At 43.1% G+C, this 19,706-nt stretch overlaps 2 protein-coding genes across 2 annotated transcripts; both read left to right on the top strand.

Moving 5' to 3' along the window:
• Positions 1-1,980: 1,980 nt before the first annotated feature.
• On the top strand, positions 1,981-4,260 carry slbp2 (stem-loop binding protein 2). The gene is made up of 7 exons (XM_039004959.1): positions 1,981-2,105; positions 2,647-2,724; positions 2,910-2,993; positions 3,198-3,344; positions 3,565-3,732; positions 3,812-3,923; positions 4,081-4,260. Exons 1-7 carry the CDS (start codon positions 1,981-1,983, stop codon positions 4,258-4,260), a joined length of 894 nt encoding a protein of 297 aa, XP_038860887.1.
• Positions 4,261-5,395: 1,135 nt separating this feature from the next.
• On the top strand, positions 5,396-19,131 carry fam53c (family with sequence similarity 53 member C). Its single transcript, XM_039004589.1, has 6 exons — positions 5,396-5,670; positions 7,830-7,894; positions 8,318-8,573; positions 8,727-8,784; positions 16,029-16,873; positions 17,914-19,131. Exons 4-6 carry the CDS (start codon positions 8,778-8,780, stop codon positions 18,187-18,189), a joined length of 1,128 nt encoding a protein of 375 aa, XP_038860517.1. The 5' UTR covers positions 5,396-5,670; positions 7,830-7,894; positions 8,318-8,573; positions 8,727-8,777; the 3' UTR covers positions 18,190-19,131.
• The last annotated feature ends 575 nt before the right edge of the window (positions 19,132-19,706 follow it).

Below are 19,706 nucleotides of genomic sequence, written 5' to 3'. Positions count from 1 at the left end.
AGGAGGAGGTTGAAAGGGGGGTGAGTGTAACGGATGTGAAATGGCTAGCTAGTTAGCGGGTACGCGCTACTAGCGTTTCAATCAGTTACGTCACTTGCTCTGAAACCTAGAAGTAGTGTTGCACCTTGCTCTGCAAGGGCCGCGGCTTTTGTGGAGCGATGGGTAACGACGCTTCGTGGGTGTCAGTTGTTGATGTGTGCAGAGGGTCCCTGGTTCGCGCCCGTGTCGGGGCGAGGGGACGGTTTAAAGTTATACTGTTACACTTGCACCGTATCCAGTCCCCACCGGTAACAGAGAAGAGCTCATTTAGGGTGTTTGTTGTGGTTTTGGAACCTGGAACAACCTTTTTCAGTGGCACCACAGCTTTTTTCTGTGTCCTTTTGCATTCTTACTTCTCTCAAAGTTGTTTTGCCTTGTCCTCCAGGAACCTCTTGTGGGGTGAGGCGGTCAGGACTGTAGCTGAGTCAGCCTTTATTTTGCTAGGACTCGCCTCCTGTATCCTTGGCCTGGGGGACAACTATTGAACAAATGAGTATTGGTTCAATAAACATGTATTTCTAATCACTCTATATGCTACTTTATGTTTCCTAAAATGAGTGCAAACATTTATTTTTCTTACCAACATTCAGGAGGGGCATCTTGTCCCCAACATACTAATCTAACATATTACTATTTCACTAAAAAACAATCAACATTTTTCTCTCTAAAAAAGTGGAAGATTTATCTTAAGGCTTCCCTACATGTACATTTAATAAATAATAATGGATCTAACTTGGATTATATCTATAACTTTTTCTAAATTGCAATTGAAATTATAAACTTACCTCAAAATCGTTTTGATGGAATTATGGCATTTGTAGTTGATCAAGGAAGGCTGAGGAACTGTTTATTTTTTTTTATTTTTTTTACATCATGTGGTTTTTGTGAGAATTACAGGGGGGTGGGGGGCAACCTACCCCATGGGGCATCTCGCCCCATATAACTCTATATTTGGACTTGTATGTCATGGCAGCCTTCAGTTCAGGTGTCTGCTGACTGATCTACAAAGAACCTTGCATTCTAAATAACTAGCCCTACTCATTATTATTTGTAAATCAGTCAGTCAGTCACAATTTACCAACGATACATTACGGATTTGATCCTCTTGAACAAGGACAAATTGTAGAAATAAGGGTTTTAGCCATAACTATGGTCTTGTTCCCCTGCTCAGATGTTGCATGCGTCAAAATCTTCGACTGTGTCATCGACTGACAGATTTCTATAACATATGGTGCTTTCATGAGCACCAAAGTTATAGCAAACCCCTAAAATAGCAGGGAGGGAGCAGGGAACAAAATGTTACTCAGCCAATATACAGTAGTTTTAAACTACACATGATAGAATGACAAAAAACATACAGACCTCGGCTCTATAAATGCACCTTGAAACGGGTGTTGGCGTTTTGGGGAAGCATGTCGTTCAGAACAAGCCGTTATGCAACGTATCCAACGTTCAATCGAACTGAACGCACCCAAGATGGGGCAGGTGCCACACCCCTGCAGCCCCGCCCTGATGGCACCTGGCGTTCATTTAAAACCTTTCCTTGCCGCAATGGTGAATTTACTGCGTGGCTGCAGCCAAATATATCATGTCAACAAGCGTCGAATCCGCATTTCAAGGTCCATTTATGGAGCCGAGGTCTGTATTTTTGTTTGTCATTCTATCAGGTGTAGTTTAAATCGAGTCTACATTGAAGATGATTAGGATAGTTTTCTTATGTTAATGGCCGAAAATCCCATCACCATAAAGTGGCGGACCACCGCTAGATCATTTTTCTTTTTTTTTATTTGTCACAAATTACAACAAGGTCACGTAATTTATTCTGAAAAATTGTATAGTCTACCCTCAAAGTTATGTTAAGTGGTATAATTGAAAAAAAACTATTCACTTATATTGAATAACATTTTTCTCCCTGTGTACTGCTATTTTAGGGGTTGGTCAATGCCTCTTTTGTCTGGCGTTCCAGCGCTGCCCCCTGGCTTCAGGTCCAGACCACCTTCTTATCCAAGCAGCCCTGAACCTTGGCTTCTCCCAGGATGTAGCTCTGTGTATGACAGTCTGGTCAGGTACATTTCTTTTGTTGATTTGAGCACGACAACAGTCAAACCAAATTTACCCAGAGAAACTGCTTTGGGCCCAAATGTCTGGTGTACTTTTAGAGAATATTTGACCTGCAGAAAACGAAAGGCAGTGCGCTAACCCCCAACTAACTTCTGTGCCTTTCCCTAACATTTAACCCTTACCGGAACTCTCATCTAACCCTTGTTCCTAACCATAATTATGCCTTAAATTAAATGTTTGTTCAGCTGGGCAAAAATCCACCTAATCACTAGTTACTTATGTGGGTAGCCTAAGGTTAGTGTTGGGCCAGTAACCAAAAGGTTGCTGAATCCCCGAGCTGACAAGGTAAAAAGGTTGTTCTGCCCCTGAGTAAAGCAATTAACCCACTGTTCTCCTGGTGCTGAAGACATGGCTGTTGATTATGGCAGCCCCTGCACTTCTCTGTTTGAGGGGTTGGGTTAAAATCAGACACATTTCAGTTGACTGCATTCAGTTGTACAACTGACTAGGTATCCCCCTTTACTTTATTTTTCCTGTCCCTTTCAGTAATACAGCCCCAGCCATGCCGCCCTCCCCCATTAATGGAGAAAGAGGACCTGCCCCTGCTATGCAAAAGCTGCGCAGGTATTTTTCATTACTCTGGTATTCCAGCACCTGCCTTGGACTTCGGCTCTAATAACGGTTCTATTTGTTAGTGCACACTAGAGAATTTTTTTTGCAAAGGAAAACATTTAGGTCATTTCTTTCTTTCCTGATTTTTATCTTGATTACTCTAACCTGAACTTTTGTCCGATTGCTTTTCCTATCAGGGCCTCTATCCTTGAGCGATGTATCCTTAGGATGTCTACTGCAAGTGTTGCTGTTGGAACGGAAGACATGGATGGTATCAGGAGGTAGGAATCCACTCATTTATTTTTGTTAGCCTAAAGAGCATAGTTAAGGACTCCTATATGAAGGGCCTCAGTTCCTTAATCAGTTGAATTGAACCTTTTACCATTGCTCTTTTGAAATGTATAACATGTTCTCTTTTTAGATGGGAAATTCCATGCACTATTTCAAGCAATCTTAGTAGAAATCCTGAAGGCTTGTTTCCCTAGGTCCCAGGCAGGGATGCGTTTGGCCCCACGAAACCTGGATCCAGCTCACATGGAAGGCAATGAATCTGTTCTGAAACGACGGCAGAAACAGGTTCAGTACGGCAAGAACACCTCTGGCTACCAGAATTACCTGGAGCAAGTTCCCAAGTATGACAACTGATTATTATCTGTTTATTTTTTTGCAATCAGAAAAGGGCACGGTAACTAGGTTCTAAAGGATAACTAATGGCCTGTGAAAAGCCCTAAACACATTTACTGAACTATTTATTGGATGAAACCTTGGAAACTTAAAAGTTGGCTATACATGTAAGTCTCCATGAGAAGTTGGAATATTTAGTTATGCTTTTCTCCTCTATCTGATTAAAAGGCGTCTGAGAATCTCTGGGCTGCACCCATCCACTCCAAACAAATATAGAAAATACAGCCGCCGTTCCTGGGACATGCAGGTTCGCCTTTGGCGGAGAGCTCTGCATGCGTGGGACCCTCTGTCTGAACCGCATGGAGAAGCTGAGGAACAAGACCCTCTTGACCAACTGTAGGTATTGGGTGTCTTTACATTTGTAATAGTATTTGCTTGTCTTAAGTTGACCCGATCAATTCTTGACTATATGCAGGCAGGGGTTGCTTGAGCAGATGAATTGCGAGCTATATGAAGACTGTAGTGGTAAAGAGCGGACCAGAGGGATGCTGTCAAACTCCAAAGCCCCCTTCTCCTCTAAACCTGCAGTAATGTCATTCAACAGTCCCTGGATGTTTCCCCATGGATCTCAGGTGTGTCAGTTTTAATCTTTTTTTTCTCCTTTTTTTTTTTTGTTTCATTATTCCCCCCCGATTTTGTGTTGTATTTGGAGAACTGTACAGACTGTGACTTGCCTCTCTTTAGGTGGATGTGTCGGGTCCTCAGGTGCCATCCTCCCAGCCAGGCTTGGGGTACGCCTTTAGCAGTCATCTAACAGCTGATGAGAATGTGGTGGGGTGGCTGAGATTTCTCCTGGAAACTGACCACTCCCGCGATCAACAGGCGCCCCTGCAGGGCGACCGGCTACTGTGGAAGCCATACTGATCATTGCTGTCAGTCACAGCGGTAGATCTTTTGGGTATATCCTAATAGACTTGCAGGGTTGCACTGGGTGTTGTGCTGACTATGAAAGGGATGATTGCTGTAAAATATTTACAACTTTTGGGTTCACTTTTTACACTTTGGTTATGGTTTTGTATTGCACATTTTCAAACTGCTTCACTAATCATGTACCTACATTGATGTCTATTTGGACCCACTGTAATTCACTTTTTTTGCACTGTTTACCTTTGTCACAATTACATTTAGTTATGTTAGGTTTTCACTGCCCCATCCTCTCTAAAACAGGACTCTATCCTGACCTGCCTGAATTCTGTTTTCTCTCTAAAGAGTAAAGATGTATTAGCTTTGTTGCGTTTGGCTCACCAGCCACATCACCATGTTCACCAGTCTGTGACCCAACTGACTGTCAGGCTCTATACGGTCTCATGCACCATCCTCTCCTGCCTACCTAGCTGTTTTTCTAAAAACAATGTCGATGGGGAAAATGCTATCACTTTGTTTAGTTTTTTATTCTTTTTTTTTTTCTTGTCTTTTTGTACAACCTGAGTACTGATGCAGAACGAAATTAATAAAGATATGTTCCAAATTGAATATGTGGAAAATTGACTCTGGGGAAATGGCACTAGGCTCCAACATACTAACTGCATTACGCTAATCAGCCACAAGATGACACTATACGCTTGGTGTTTTTTGTTTGTTTTTACTTGCCACACCAATACCCGCCAATTTGACGCAGATGTATTGTGGGATGATCAATGCGTCTTAGAGCCTAATATAAAAAGTTATCGATTCCAATGTTGGGCCCTGACACTATTTGTCAGGTCTTATCAATTTGTCACGTAAACAACTGATCCTGATATAGCGAACTACAAGTCCCACAACAGTTTTGTCGGTTCAGTCCAATTTTTGCAATTTCCAAACATGAATGACATTTTGAGCTAACTTTTTATTTCCAGCATAAATTCCGAGCTATTTTAATGTTGTCGACTTATATTTTGTTTGAACTATTGAATACTCACTGCTTGCCCCTCTCCCCCCTTCTCACGGTAAATTTTATTTATGAATTCCAATCGCTTACGGGCGTGTGAATGTTTTTTTTTTAAATGGACGACTGGATGAATTGATTGTAGGCGATGTATTTTTCAAAGGGCGATAGTATCTTTAGATATTTGGCACGCTGATCATATTAAATGTTATGTTCCAGATATTGGAATCGACGAATGGTCTGGTACATGTTATGCTTAATAGGTCAATACATCGGAGACCCATAGCCGAACACTAGCGCGGCTGAATAGTCGGGAGCTGCACAGGCTACAAATTGGGTTTATCCTTCATGAGCAGTATTTAACCCGTGTGTGCAAGGCCTAAGTTCCGGTGGGGTTCTTGGTCAAGGTAAGAACGACATTAAATCAAGTAGCCGTTACAAAAAGTTATTGGTACCAGCCTCATTAATCAGAAAATAGCTCACTGCATTATATTCTGCATGGCCGTGTTTTGCTAGCACGCGTCCTAGACACAGCACAGAGGTCCTAGGGTGTAGCAATAATTGCATGCAATAGCTCGCGAGCCTCGATAGCTAGGGATTGAATCAGATGGTGGGGAGGGAGTCATTGTAATTGACTAATTTAAGGCCAACAAGCTATGTTGATTTTAATGTGTATGTGTTTGTCTGCAAATCGGCATAATCAGTTAAATGGACGTAAGCTGAGCTAACGTTAGCTTGCTAGCCATAGACATTACGATTTGCGCTTGCGTTAACTGACCGGCTAGTTAGCTACCATAGCATCAGATTGTCACAGTGCGGCTAGTTGTGGATCTAACGTTACATCCACAACTAGCTACCAATGTTAGCGGAATAGCTAACGTTAGTTTTATTTGATATAGCGATGAGAATGCTTAATATCATGTGAACGGGTTTAGACCGACCTTCAAAACTACGATATAATAATTGTGAATGAATAGCTACTATTGCACACTGGATATGTTTGTAATGGACTACAGGGTTGCCAGTTTATGTGTTATCTACTAGTTAGCCCTATGTAGCCGTCATTCTGGCTTTCCAAATGCCCCCCCCCCCCCAAAATGGTAGCTACCGAACAAACTAGCTATTTCTCAATCTGTTCCATTGGCAATTTTATCATGCAGAAGAGCGTGCCAATTGATAGATTATGGCAAGCTTGATAACATACGCACCATACACACACGCACATATGGATTTTGTGTTGTAAATCAGTGGCCTGAGGGTACACACTTAATGTGTTTTGAAATGTAATGTTTTTCATTGTATATAAGTTAACTGCCTTCATTTTGCTGGACCGCAGGAAGAGTAGCTACTGCATTGGTAGCAGCTAATGGGGATCCATAATAAATACAAAAATAATTTGCACGATTGGACCTCAGTATGACCCCCTTTCAAATGTACATATCCATCATTAAAGGGATACTTACGGACTTTGGCAATGAGGCTCTTTGTTTATCTTCTCCAGAGTCAGGTGGATACCATTTTTATGTTGGTGTCCAGTATGAAGTAAGAGTAAGTTTTGCGAGCCAATGATAACTAGCGTTAGCGCAATGACTGGAAGTCTATGGGTATCTGCTAGTGCAATGACTGGACGTCTATGGGTATCTACTAGCATGCTAGCAGATACCATAGGCTTCCAGTTCATTGAGCTCGCCAGCTTGTGGTCCTAAAAAACGGAATGATTTATCTCTTGGTTTGTTCAGACATTCCTATGGGGAAAGAATAGGGTTTTGTAATAACCTCAGACATTATTGTTGCCGTTTAACACCGGTTTATGAGATCTTATACGTTTTGTTCTATGAGATATCAGTCAGTTAACATGACCTTCGTGAATTATGAAGCCTTTATGAGCTTTGTTGTGCTTTATTACATACATGCTTAAAAATTCACAGAAAGGGACGTTAGCTGATGAAGATTATATCGTAGAACAAAACGTACAAGATCTCCTAAGCCTGCTTACCACAGACCTTATTTTCGGTGTTTATCAACAACAAAATATTGTAACGACCCTGGGTTTATACGCGCGGAAATCGACTCTGCCGCACGAGCATGCTTTTGCGGCACAGTCGATAGCGCGCCGGACCTCGGGCTAGGGGGTCGAGGGTTCGAGACCTGCTCCCTGCTGTTTCATTACGATATTAAAAAAACAACTCCATTCATTTTCTCCATAGACTTTGTTCAACAAACCATGGCGGATTTAGTGCCTATAAAAAGACGCTATTACTATTGCTCTCTATTGCCATATACTTCCAATCATGGCGCTAGCTGTAGTTAACTTCCTTCAAACTGCACGCAGAGAAATAAAAAATGGCATCCACAAGTTTATCTGACTCTGGGGAAATAGATACATTTCCTCATTGCCAAAATCCCAAAGTATCCTTTTAAGGTTACTGGTTGAGATATTCGTTTTTGTTTAAATGTTCTGGTTGTTGGACATGTGCGTAGTGATCAATGCCATCTGGAATCTAGGGGATGTCCATAACCTTAACCCTTACCCTAACCATTTTACATTTTAATTTCAATGGGATAGGGACGTCCCAGGGATTCCAGATAGCGTGGACTGTTCAAGAAACCCAGAGTGGCTTCATCAGGCAGGTAAGCCCTGAACAGCAGGCACCTTGAGGCTTCATGCTTTCCCCAGGCACCTGTCACCATTCTTTCTGCACTTACATAGTGTGTGTCTGAACACATGTTAATGTGCATGTTTCCTAAAGGTTTGTTCAGTGGTTGAGTATCTCAAAGTCAGTCTCCATCTTCTAGGTCTGGAGACTTTTGACAGAGAAAGGGATGGGTCACCAAAGTCAATATGGCAAACTGTACAGAATATGATGAAAATTGGATTATTGCAAATGTCCTAAAACATTTAGACAGATTTCCCATTTAAGAGGCACCACCACCGTTTTAAACACCTGCTCCTGTTTTGGAGCTTAATGAAGGTGACCCTTGTACTGCCTTTTCCTGTTGAGAAGACAAAAGTGGTAACAGGGCTCCTGTTGTGTGTCTGATTTCTCCCTTCAGGTGAGCTGACTACAGTGATGAACATGCCCCAGTGAGACTGGGCAGGGCAACCTGGCCCAGAGGAGTACTGGAGGTGCCAGAATAGCTCGGCTACTCACAATCAGACGGACGAACAGACAGAGGGTCACCCCTCCCCCTTACCCTCCACCTCACCCACCTCCCCTACTCCTCGCAACCATGCCATGGTCACACTGATCGTCGAGCGTCTGCGGAACATATTTTGGACGGCAACACTCACCAAACGGCCCTCAACGTGGTAAGTTTTCTTCACTTCTGTGTTAGCCTATGACTGCTTGCGTGCCCTTGTCTTGACTGTAATATAGTCCTCATGTTTAGGACCATTTATTTCTCCTGCTGATAGTTATTTTCTGTGCTGTGGTTCCTCTAAATGAACATGTATGTCTTCCAGTCTCTGCTGGACCCCAACAACCTAGGAATTTGCTGGCCTACAGATGGATTGATGCCTGGTGAGTATGTACAAGTATAGCCACTTAGCCTGTGATTCAGCAATCCTTGCATTACGCTTTGTAATTTTGGCATTGTACTGTGCCATGTTGACACGAGCACAGGGTAATGGGGGTGAATTCCAAATTACAAAAGGGAATTGGTTGTTGAAAGGAGTATATGAAACATTTTAATAGGGAAAACAACTGTTAGAAAACAACTCGACAACCACCCAGTAGCCTATTCACAACCAATAGTAATCTAATTTCACCTTGTTTAAAAAAAAATAAGACTACTTTTTACGTTCATTTGCAGAGACGTTTTGAAAAACAGTTGGTTTCTGTCAATTGCTCTGTGACAGCACTGGGGGAACCACTCGCTAAACTGGTGGCATAGAAATCAATACAACTGAGTGCACTGGCACTGCAAACATTGCACACATGTTCAGCATTTTAGCTCATATAGTTATCCTAGGAAATTATTTTGCACCAAAATGTTGTGACACAATAGACCAGTAGCCAAATTACATGTCACAACGTTTTTGATAATTTATAGATGTTCTTGTCCTTCGATAGAGTGGTATATGGATGACGAGGTGATTTGCAAGGTGTATTTCTATTCATCATTGAAATATGGTAATCATAACCACTGTAATATCATAATAATAACACAGTCATTTTGTAATGTAAAATATGAGACGCAGGAATGGATTGATCAGGGGATGTACATTCAACAAACAACCTGTTAGCTGCCCAACTCAATGCTTATCCTGGGGAGTAGCGTAGCTAGCCATATGTTCAAAAGGCTACTGAGAGTGCACAGTCATACGGTCTGAATGCTAGCTGACATTCTCATCTTTAAAAAAACACGCCATGGTCTCTGCCTAGAAAACTCCTCGGACTAGCCCATTATTCAAGCCATTATTAGAGAGAGAGAGTGTGTTAGGCAACCCCACTGGGCACTGGGGCTAGAGGTGCGTGCATTTTCCACTTCTCAAAAAGTAGGCTACTGCTATTAAAGTTAAATAGACTGAACAACAGTACTATGGTGCCTGGGGAAGGGTTTCCTTCTCCACCACCCCTTGTTTTATATACACCCCAAACAGGAAACCACATTACCTGATCAATTGCATGCATGTACTTTAGGGCGGATCATGCAAAGGGAATCTTCCTAAAACAGAAACTACAGTTGGCAGGGATGATTCCTCAAAGCCTGTACTTGTCAGCTATCACTACATACACTTCATACTTGTATTTGGTAGGATTGTCAATGTCATTTTCATACCATAGCATAGCTGTCCCCTTCATACAGTACTTTCCTTGTCAATTCATTATCTTAGAGCCTACTTTCAGGAAAGGAAGCTGATTCTCTCTAGCCTATACACTCACCGGACAGTTTATTAGGAACACCATCTGGTACTGGGTCGGATCCCCCTTTGCCTGCAGAAAAGCCTGAATTATTTGGGGCATTCTACAAGGTGTCAAATGTTCCACAGGAATGTTGGTACATGCTGACGCGATGGCTGCAGATTGGACGGCGCTACATTCATGCTGGGAACAGCCCGTTCCATCTCATCTATAAGATACTCTATTGGGTTGAGGTCTGGGGACTTAAAAAAAAAATATATATTTCAGCTTTATTTAACCAGGTAGACCAGTTGAGAACAAGTTCACATTTACAACTGCGACCTGGCCAAGATAAAGCAAAGCAGTGCAACAAAAACCACACAGAGTTACACATGGGATAAACAATCGTACAGTCAATAACACAATATAAAAATCTGTATACAGTGTGTGCAAATGAAGTAAGGAGGTAAGGCAATAAATAGGCCAATAGTGGCGAAGTAATTACAATTGAGCAACTTACATTGGAGTGATATATGTGCAGATGTGGATGTGCAGGTAGAAATGCTGGTGTGCAAACGAGGAGAAAAACAAAAACAAATATGGGGATGAGGTAGGTAGTTGATTGGTTGTATGGATGGACTGCGCAGGACACTCAAGTAAACTGAACTCGCTGTCATGTTCCAGGCAATGTTTTTTCACTCCTCAATTGTCCAGTGTTGGTGATCGCGTGCCCGCTAGAGCCGCTTCTTCTCGTTTTTAGCTGATAGGAGTGGAACCCGGTGTGGTCGTCTGCTGCAATAGCACATTCGTGACGAGCACCGACGAGTTGTGCGTTCCGAGATGCCGTTCTGCACACCGCTGTTTTTACTGCAGTGTTATTTGTCTGTTTGTGACCCGCCTGTTAGCTTGCACGACGATTTTTGCCATTCTCCTTCCACCTCTCTCATCAACGAGCTGTTTTCGCCCACAGGACTGCCGCTGACTGGATGTGTGTTTGTCGCACCATTCTCGGTCAACCCTTGACACTGTCGTGTGTGAAAAGACAAGGAGGCCATCCGTTTTCTGAGATACTAGAATCCGGCACGCCTGGCACCGACGAGCATAACACGCTCAATGTTGCTTAGGTCACTAGTTTTGCCCATACTAACATTCAATCGAACAGTAACTGAATTCCTCGAAGCCTGTCTGCTTGCTTTATATAACAAGCCACATGACTCACTGTCTGTAAGACCGAACCACCTAAAAAAATGGCTGGGGAGTGTATGTCCATTCAGAAAGTTTCCTAAAGCCTGTCTGGACTCCATCTCTTCAATAAGAATCAAACGCTCCTGTCATTATGTAATCTTGTAAAAGGCGTGTTTTCAGTAGCTTAGGCTACATTACTTCTCTCAATATGGCGTTCTCTCTTTGACGAACATATGCCAATGCCATCGAATGGCTGCAGCAGCTGTGTTTGTGACTTTATGCGAATATTTAAGGAAAAGTAGAAGAAAACCCATCCTACTTCGTTTGAATGGTTTTGTGCATCGAAATAGGATCTGTATAAAAATAATGTACATACAGAAAAGCCAACAGACAAGAACAAGGTAGGCATATCTCTTTATTTTGACTCAGTTAAATGTTGTCAATACGAAAATGCGACCGATCCCCTTCAACCTGGCATTTCTTAATTTGTTGATTAATATTTATAAGTAATAACCTGAATAATAATAATAATGTAATGGCATGATAATAACGAAGTGTAATGGCTTGTTTCAAATAGGTTTTTACTAAGAAGCATATCCTTGTAAACAAGTGAACAAACAGAATTTCCGACAGAAGACGATTGTCTGTGCTGCAACGAATTAGATCGCGGACAGTTCTTACTGTAGAGGGTCACTGCAGACCCAATGGATCGTGTGTCTGTGACAGACCATCGAAGTTTCGTCTCACATATGGATGTGCTGGAGATGTTCTTTAGAACCTCCAAGGTCATCTGGTGGCAGCAGTCTAGACCAGCTGGACCAGAAGGGCAAATGACAAACGAGTAAGTTGTTTTGTAGTCGGTAGCTAGCTAGCAATATAAGCTCTTTTTTCAAATGAAGCAGTGTTGTTCAGTACAGTATAACACGGAACCCAAACCGGCTGCGCGCGTGCGCCATTGTGCGCTATCGTGCATAAATGTATTTTGTCCCCCTACAACAAACGCGATCACAACACGCAGGTTAAAATATCAAAACAAACTCTGAACCAATGACATTAATTTGGGGACAGGTCGAAAAGCATTAAACATGTATGGCAATTTAGCTAGTTAGCTTGCACTTGCTAGCTAATTTGTCGTATTTAGCTAGCTTGCTGTTGCTAGCTAGTTTGTCCTGGGATATAAACATTGAGTTGTTATTTTACATGAAATGCACAAGCTCCTCTACTCCGCCAATTAATCCACACATAAAACGGCCAACCTAATCGTTTCTAGTCATCTCTCCTCCTTCCAGGCTTTTTCATCTTTGAACTTATATGGTGATTGGCATCTAAACTTTCATAGTATTACCAAGACTACCGGCAAAACAGTTCGTCTTTCAATCACCCACGTGGGTATAACCAATGAGGAGATGGCACGTGGGTACCTGCTTCTATAAACCAATGAGGAGATGGGAGAGGCAGGACTTTCAGCGCGATCTGCGTCAGAAATAGGAATGAGTTCTATTTTAGCCCTTGGCAACGCAGACGCTGGTTGGCGCGCGCGAGCAGTGTGGGTGAAATAATTGAATAACATGGATTTCTACATTTATTTTGCGACGCTCGCGCACACGACGTGTCCGGTCTGGTCAGCATGTAAGTTTGTGATCGATTCGGCCGTAACGGGGCTTACTAGTACCACTACAAGCCAAGCTAGGCAAGTTGAGCTAGCCAGCTTTGTTTGCTATACCTAAAATGTACTGTAGTCTGTTATAGCTAGCTAACCTCATTGCATCTTATTAGGATCAAAGCTGGAGAAATGTTTTGATGATGATGAAGAGTAAAGGAATTCATTTGGATGGAGAGTAAAGGAATGACTCATATTAGTTTTTGAGTAACTATACCTGTGTGTTGTAGCTAACTAGCTAATGTGTGGCTGTGAGATGTGTTATGTTCTGCATCGTGTTGCTACAGTAGGAATACAGACAGAACACAACGATTGCCCATGAAAGGCATTTTTTTGTTGTCATTATCTTACAGACAATACAGTTTGGTGGCCTACAGATTATTTTTGGAGTTTGTTCTATGTGGAGAGAAGCTAGGCACAGAACACTGAATTCCTTTGCCTGTGTAACAGTTAAACTTTTACGTCCGTCCCCTCGCGCGAACCAGGGACCCTCTGCACACATCAACAACTGACACCCACGAAGCATCGTTACCCATCGCTCCACAAAGGCCGCGGCCCTTGCAGAGCAAGGGGAACCACTACTTCAAGGTCTCAAAGCGAGTGACGTAACCGATTGAAACGCTATTAGCGTGCACCACCGCTAACTAGCTAACCATTTCACATCCGTTACACTCACCCCCCTTTCGACCTCCTCCTTTTCCGCAGCAACCAGTGATCCGGGTCAACAGCATCAATGTAACAGTTTAACTTTACGTCCGTCCCCTCGCCCCGACCCGGGCGCGAACCAGGGACCCTCTGCACACATCAACAACAGTTACCCACGAAGCATCATTACCCATCGCTCCACAAAGCCGCGGCCCTTGCAGAGCAAGGGGAACCACTACTTCAAGGTTTCAGAGCAAGTGACGTCACCGACTGAAAGGCTGCTAGCGCGCACCACCGCTACCTAGCTAGCCATTTCACATCGGTTACATTCACCCCCCTTTCGACCTCCTCCTTTTCCGCAGCAACCAGTGATCCGGGTCAACAGCATCAATGTCACAGTATAACTTTAGTCCGTCCCCTCGCGAACCAGAGACCCTCTGCACACATCAACCACGGTCACTCACAAAGCATCGTTACCCATCGCGCCACAAAAGCCGCGGCCCTTGCAGAGCAAGGGGAACCACTACTTCAAGGTCTCAAAGCGAGTGACGTAACCGATTGAAATGCTATTAGCGTGCACCACCGCTAACTAGCTAGCCATTTCACATCCGTTACACCTGCGTGTGTTGTTGGGGCCATTAAAGCAATGAATCCCTCACACGATGGACAAATAAGTTGATGACTTTAGATGAGATGTGGAAAGTCCATAACAACAATCTCCCCTTGTTTCAAAGTGACTGCGAACACCCCATTGCACCCACATATTCCCAAAGGGAATATGCAAATATTCCCTTTTTAAAACTGTAGTATTAATTTTATTTTTATTCTACTGTATATACACTGAGTGTACAAAACTCAGTATTAGGAAGGTGTTCCTAAAGTTTTGTACACTCAGTGTATGTCATACAACTGTTCCTGCGTACTGCTGTGTAAACTCACCTCGGTCTCCAGAGCAAATAAATAATAATGTTTTGAATAGAATCCAAGTCTACTTATATGCTACATTGACTAATCTGCTGTTTTATTGAAACATGTTTACTTGCCCACAAATTAAAGTGTAAATGATACACCAACTACCTGCATCATTTGTTTTCGCATAAAGATTGTTGTTAGTTACTTCAAAAAAAACATTACATGAATATCACAATAAATTGATCATGAAGTTGAAGTCAACACTTGCTTGGTTTCTGATGCAGCTGGAATCGTTTAGTCACTTGTCAATACACTTGTAAATAAGATTCTCAATAAAATAAATCTGTTATATACATATGTACAAGAGCTAGCAATATCTAGACCACAATGCAGTTGTGAGCATACTATGCATTCTGTATTATACTACAACATCAGTCTTACTGAATATGGATGTTGTGTTGGCTGCACGTTCCAGGCAGAGTCCTGAATGTTCATTAACTGGTGAACCTTGTGTTGGGCAATGGCAGCTGGTCTGGCAGAACTTCATGAGCTCCTTGACCTTGGACTCATAGACTATACACTTTGGCTCTTGCCAGCCCTGTGCAGTCTTTTCCTCTTCCCAGTCAGATGATGTTGAGCTTGAGCTTGTTCCTGGCTGAAAGCTTTCATCCACTGGGTCCAATGTGTTTATTTGCTCATCATGGAGTCATGGAACAAATTTTAGCAAAGGTGACTTACACTAGGTCCTGAGCTTGATATTGATGCCGCTGCAGATGTTAATGGGATCGGACTCTGTAAGTAGAACACATAAGCCAGTGCCTTTAGCTTATGCGGTAGTTAGTTAGCTAGCTAATGGTTAGATACGGTCCGATAGGCTGTAGCTAACGTAACCTAATGTAGCTAACGTTAGCTTGCAAAGTTACAAATCACATCGCCAGATAGCAGCTGGCTAATTACATTAGTTTGCTTTGAAAAGTCTAGCCAGCGAATTATGAAACCTAGCTAGATTTTTGTTTAGATAAACAACTGTACACTGAACAAAAATATAAACGCAACATGCAACAATTTCAAAGATTTTACTGAGTTACAGTTCATATAAGGAAATCAGTCAATTGAAATAAATTCATTAGGGCCTAGTATATGGATTTCACATGACTGGAATACAGATACCCCAGTCTGTAGTGACTCCGCAACACTGCGATGCAGTGCCTCAGACCGCTGCGCCACTCGGGAGGCCTGGAAATTCTTGGTTTTTAACATATTAATGGACATATACTGTGAAAGACCAGCGGTGAAATTTCCCTTTTAAAGGACCAAGTCCACTGTGTTTAATGCATAACAGCTCCCTGTAAAAGTTTAATCATGGTACCGCTTCCCTCTTTGTTGGTTGTTGTCAAGAGCAAGCTGCAACTACATTGCATCAGGAATGAATTGCCTTTTGTCCATTTTCTCACAATTTAATTAAATGAATATTGACAGTAGTTTATATTAATGGTATCATCTTTCTTTATCCTCACAGAGAGCAGTTATTGGCAGTTCAGCCCTCCCTCCAAGCCTGGCCTGCAGGGTGTGCTGAGCTCCAGTTTCCCCCCCGGCCCTGTCCCTTTGGTTTCCCCCGAAACCCACCTCCCAGAGGGGGAAGCCCTGCACCGGCCCCTGGTCCCAAGCACCTCAGTAACGGACCTGTCTTTTCCCGGTGCACCCCCTCCCCCTCCGCCACCCCCGAAACGCCACTGTCGCTCACTGTCCGTGCCAGAGGACCTTTCACGCTGCCGTTACACCTGGCGACCCAGCGCGTCGAGGGTCTGGACACCTGTGAATCGCCAATGCCACAGTGGAGGGGGAGCGGGGGGGCCTTGTCCGCTTCGTGCTCCTAGCTCGTCTCTAAACTCCTCTCTACACTCCTCTTCAAGCCCCACATTCTTTAGCCTTGCTCTCTCCCCTGACTCCCCACTGCCCTGGAATTTCCCATGGGACCCAAGTGACACTGCTGGAGGAGGCGCCTGCTGCTGTTTCTTCCCCTCTCCGTCGTCCTGCTCATCCTCTCCCTCCCCGCTCCACCCTCCCCCTCCTCCGCAGCGACGCTTCTCGCTGTCCCCTGTCCTTATCAGAGAAGCTGCTGCTCAGTTCCTGCCCCCGCCTCCAGTTCCACCCCAACGTGCAGCACCCCCTCCAGTTGTGCCTGCTTCGCCCTCCTCTGCCTGCAGCACCCCGTCCTCTCTTCGCCGAGCCATCCCCCCTCAGCTCCCACGCTGCCACTCCCAGCCCTGCGACCTGCTTCTTCTCAAACCGGGCCTGAAGCGACGCCGTGACCCAGACAGACCATTTGCCCGGCCAGTACTGGACTTCACCAAGATGACTCAGGTAAACAAAAGATAACCGCGGGTCAGCAAATGAATAGAAATTGTTGCCGTATGTAGATTGGTGGAGGTGGAACATGCCATCTTCTAGCCAGAGGAAGGTTAAGGCTTAAAAGACATCCTTGTTAAGCTTGTCAAACTACACAGTTTAACCATACTGTAACAAAGAAACATTCCAATTCATCAGTGAGATGGACCATTCATTTTTATAACATCAGTAGACATACATGAGGCAAAACTGTCACCCAGACCACACCTGCCTATAATTGTTCTTGTTACCCATTGTCTCAGGCCACAGTTGTCTCTTCTACCCCCCATGCCCTAGGCTCAGCCCTTGAGTTTGGGTGATTGGCAGGGTTTCAATGGCCCTGACTGTAGGCAATGGCAGCCCACTGTTGTACTGTACACCAAGACTCACTGGAATTTATTTGCATATACTTTGCATGCAGCTGCTGAATGTCTTTGAGAAAGTCTGGCTTCCCTTTTTAGTGCTTCCAGTCACCCCCTGACATTAAAAAAATACTAAGAATACTACACTAAGAAGTTGTTAATTTCCCACTAAAACGTGTGCATGTGGTATATGTAAAACAGTTGTGTTCTAGCTAAGTTTAGAATAGTCTCTTTCAAAAGCCACAGTCATTTGAAGAGTTTGAGTCGGGCATACGAGACTAGGCTTAGACCTCTACCGTTTTTTGTCAGTTCAGCCCCATATATTCAATTTGGCGATACTATCACAGTTCATTTTCAGGGAGATGTGGTATCATATTACCTTTGTTTCTACAGTTTGTCACATTTTAACTGAAAAACTAACTTTGGCGCCCATGTTAAAAGAATCACAGATATTATGTATGATGCTACATTTTTCCACTTCCTAGCCAGTTATATCAACTTGGTTTCATTTGATATATCTATTTCTTTATTGTAAATAGAGAACATGTGTGGTTTGAATACAGTCCTGAATGTAAACTGCTCTTGTATTTCTAGAGACATGATAAAATGTGTAAACAAGGCCTTGTTTGATCTCTCCTATTTGTGTCTTTCCAGACTCGCAGTACCGACCCCTTGAGTTGTATGGAGCGTGGGCGGCTGGCTTCTGGAGGGGACGTTTGCATGGGCCTTGAGCCTTTTTGGGGGGATTTCAGAGGATCATGTTCACCAGCAGAGGGGCTGGGAAGGACGAGCATTGGACCTTTAAGCGAGAGTGATGAGGAGGGTGAAGAGGGGGAGGAAGAGGAGGACCCTGATCGAGAAGAGTGTCAGCCGAGTGTCTTTGAGAGGGATTGTACAGAACTAGATTTGAGCCTAATTGAAGAAAATTAAAATCTTGTTAATTGGAGACTGTTTTTCCCCTCTAGCCCCAGCATTCAACACTCCACCCCAGCCCTGCTCCGCTTTCATCAGCAGGGCTCTCAGGAACACGACTTCTCTCTCATGGGATGAGCTGGGGTGTATATATATAATCTCATTGACAACGGTCATGAAATGACTACTACTAATAAGAACAATTCATGCAGGTAGCCATGGATGTGGTCTTTCCATCAGAGTACATTCCAGAACCAGTTGCTGAAACATTCTTGTGAATAATCTGAATGCTGGAGATGCCAGCTATTCCCGTAGTGTGTGTTGAATGGCTTCTTAAATGCGCCCTCAAACAGACTAGGATGGAATGTTGGAAGACTAACAACCTTCTGGTCACTTGCTTTCTTTTACAATGACTTTCCTCTCGATTGTCTTTTTTTTCTCGGTACAGTAGTAAGAATAGACTTTCTTGAATGATGGTGATGAATTAAATATCTGTGTTTTGTTAAGTTTGATGCAAAAGGGCAGTATGTCATTGCAGTTTATATTTCCTGGTAAACAATCCACATGATTCAGCATAAGCCTTAAGAACAACTTTTTTTCTGTAAAAAAATAAATAAATACTACTATGAAAATGAAATGAATTGTGTAGCAGTTGATATTAGTCCTTTTGTTATTTCTTTTCTGCTGTTTTCTTAATATTTCTTATCTCTAGGACTCGTCCTCTGAATATAGAGATGTATAGACATTGATAATGAATGCACTGTGTTTGACAAGTTAAACAAAAACCTAAAAATGGGAGGCAACCACTGAGGGCACATTGTAATATTGTATTATACAGCGATCATTTGTTGAAAACAAGTTATGTGTAAAGATGGTAGTTGACAGACCCGGGGAAGGCCATTGCTGTCTTTTAGAGATGTTTTTTATTGTATGTGTTAAAAAGATGGCGATTTCAAACTCAGTTTGTGTATAAATAAAGTTTATTGGAAATTATTTTACAAGGAAAGGAAACAAAGAGTCTGAGCTTTTTTGAAAAGATTATGGGGAAGGGCTCTTCAACTGCATGTGATCTAGTCTTTACCATTTTACGTTTGCTTATTTTAAGCACATTTATATATCATATTCCCTTTGATCTCAAGCATGTATGTCAGGTATCTGTCCTCATCCACCATGAATGAGTGGCCCCCATCACACTCGCCAGGATGCCCTGCATCTGATGCGCCTCATCCCCAACTAGCATAGTATGGGGGATAGGAAGGCAGGTAGTTTAGCGGTTTAGAGCGTTGGGCTAGTAACTGAAAGGTCGCTGGTTCGAATTCCCTTGCCGACTAGGTGAAACATATGTACTGTAAATCGTGGATAAGAGCGTCTGCTAAATGACTAAAATGCATAATGCTTTAGCACTGTCCACTCGGCCTCATGTGACTGTCCTCCACTCAGATCACTGGTACTGTAGAGATTATTATTGTGCAATAAAGGGAAGTAGCAGCCTACCTGTGGTTAAGAATACATTATGACCCTTGCCATCTTGAAAG

Source organism: Salvelinus namaycush, chromosome 12, assembly GCF_016432855.1.
Source record: "Salvelinus namaycush isolate Seneca chromosome 12, SaNama_1.0, whole genome shotgun sequence".
Classification (NCBI taxonomy): domain Eukaryota; kingdom Metazoa; phylum Chordata; class Actinopteri; order Salmoniformes; family Salmonidae; genus Salvelinus; species Salvelinus namaycush.
The sequence above is the reverse complement of the archived record's forward strand: the minus strand, read 5'-3'. Positions and strand labels throughout refer to the sequence as shown.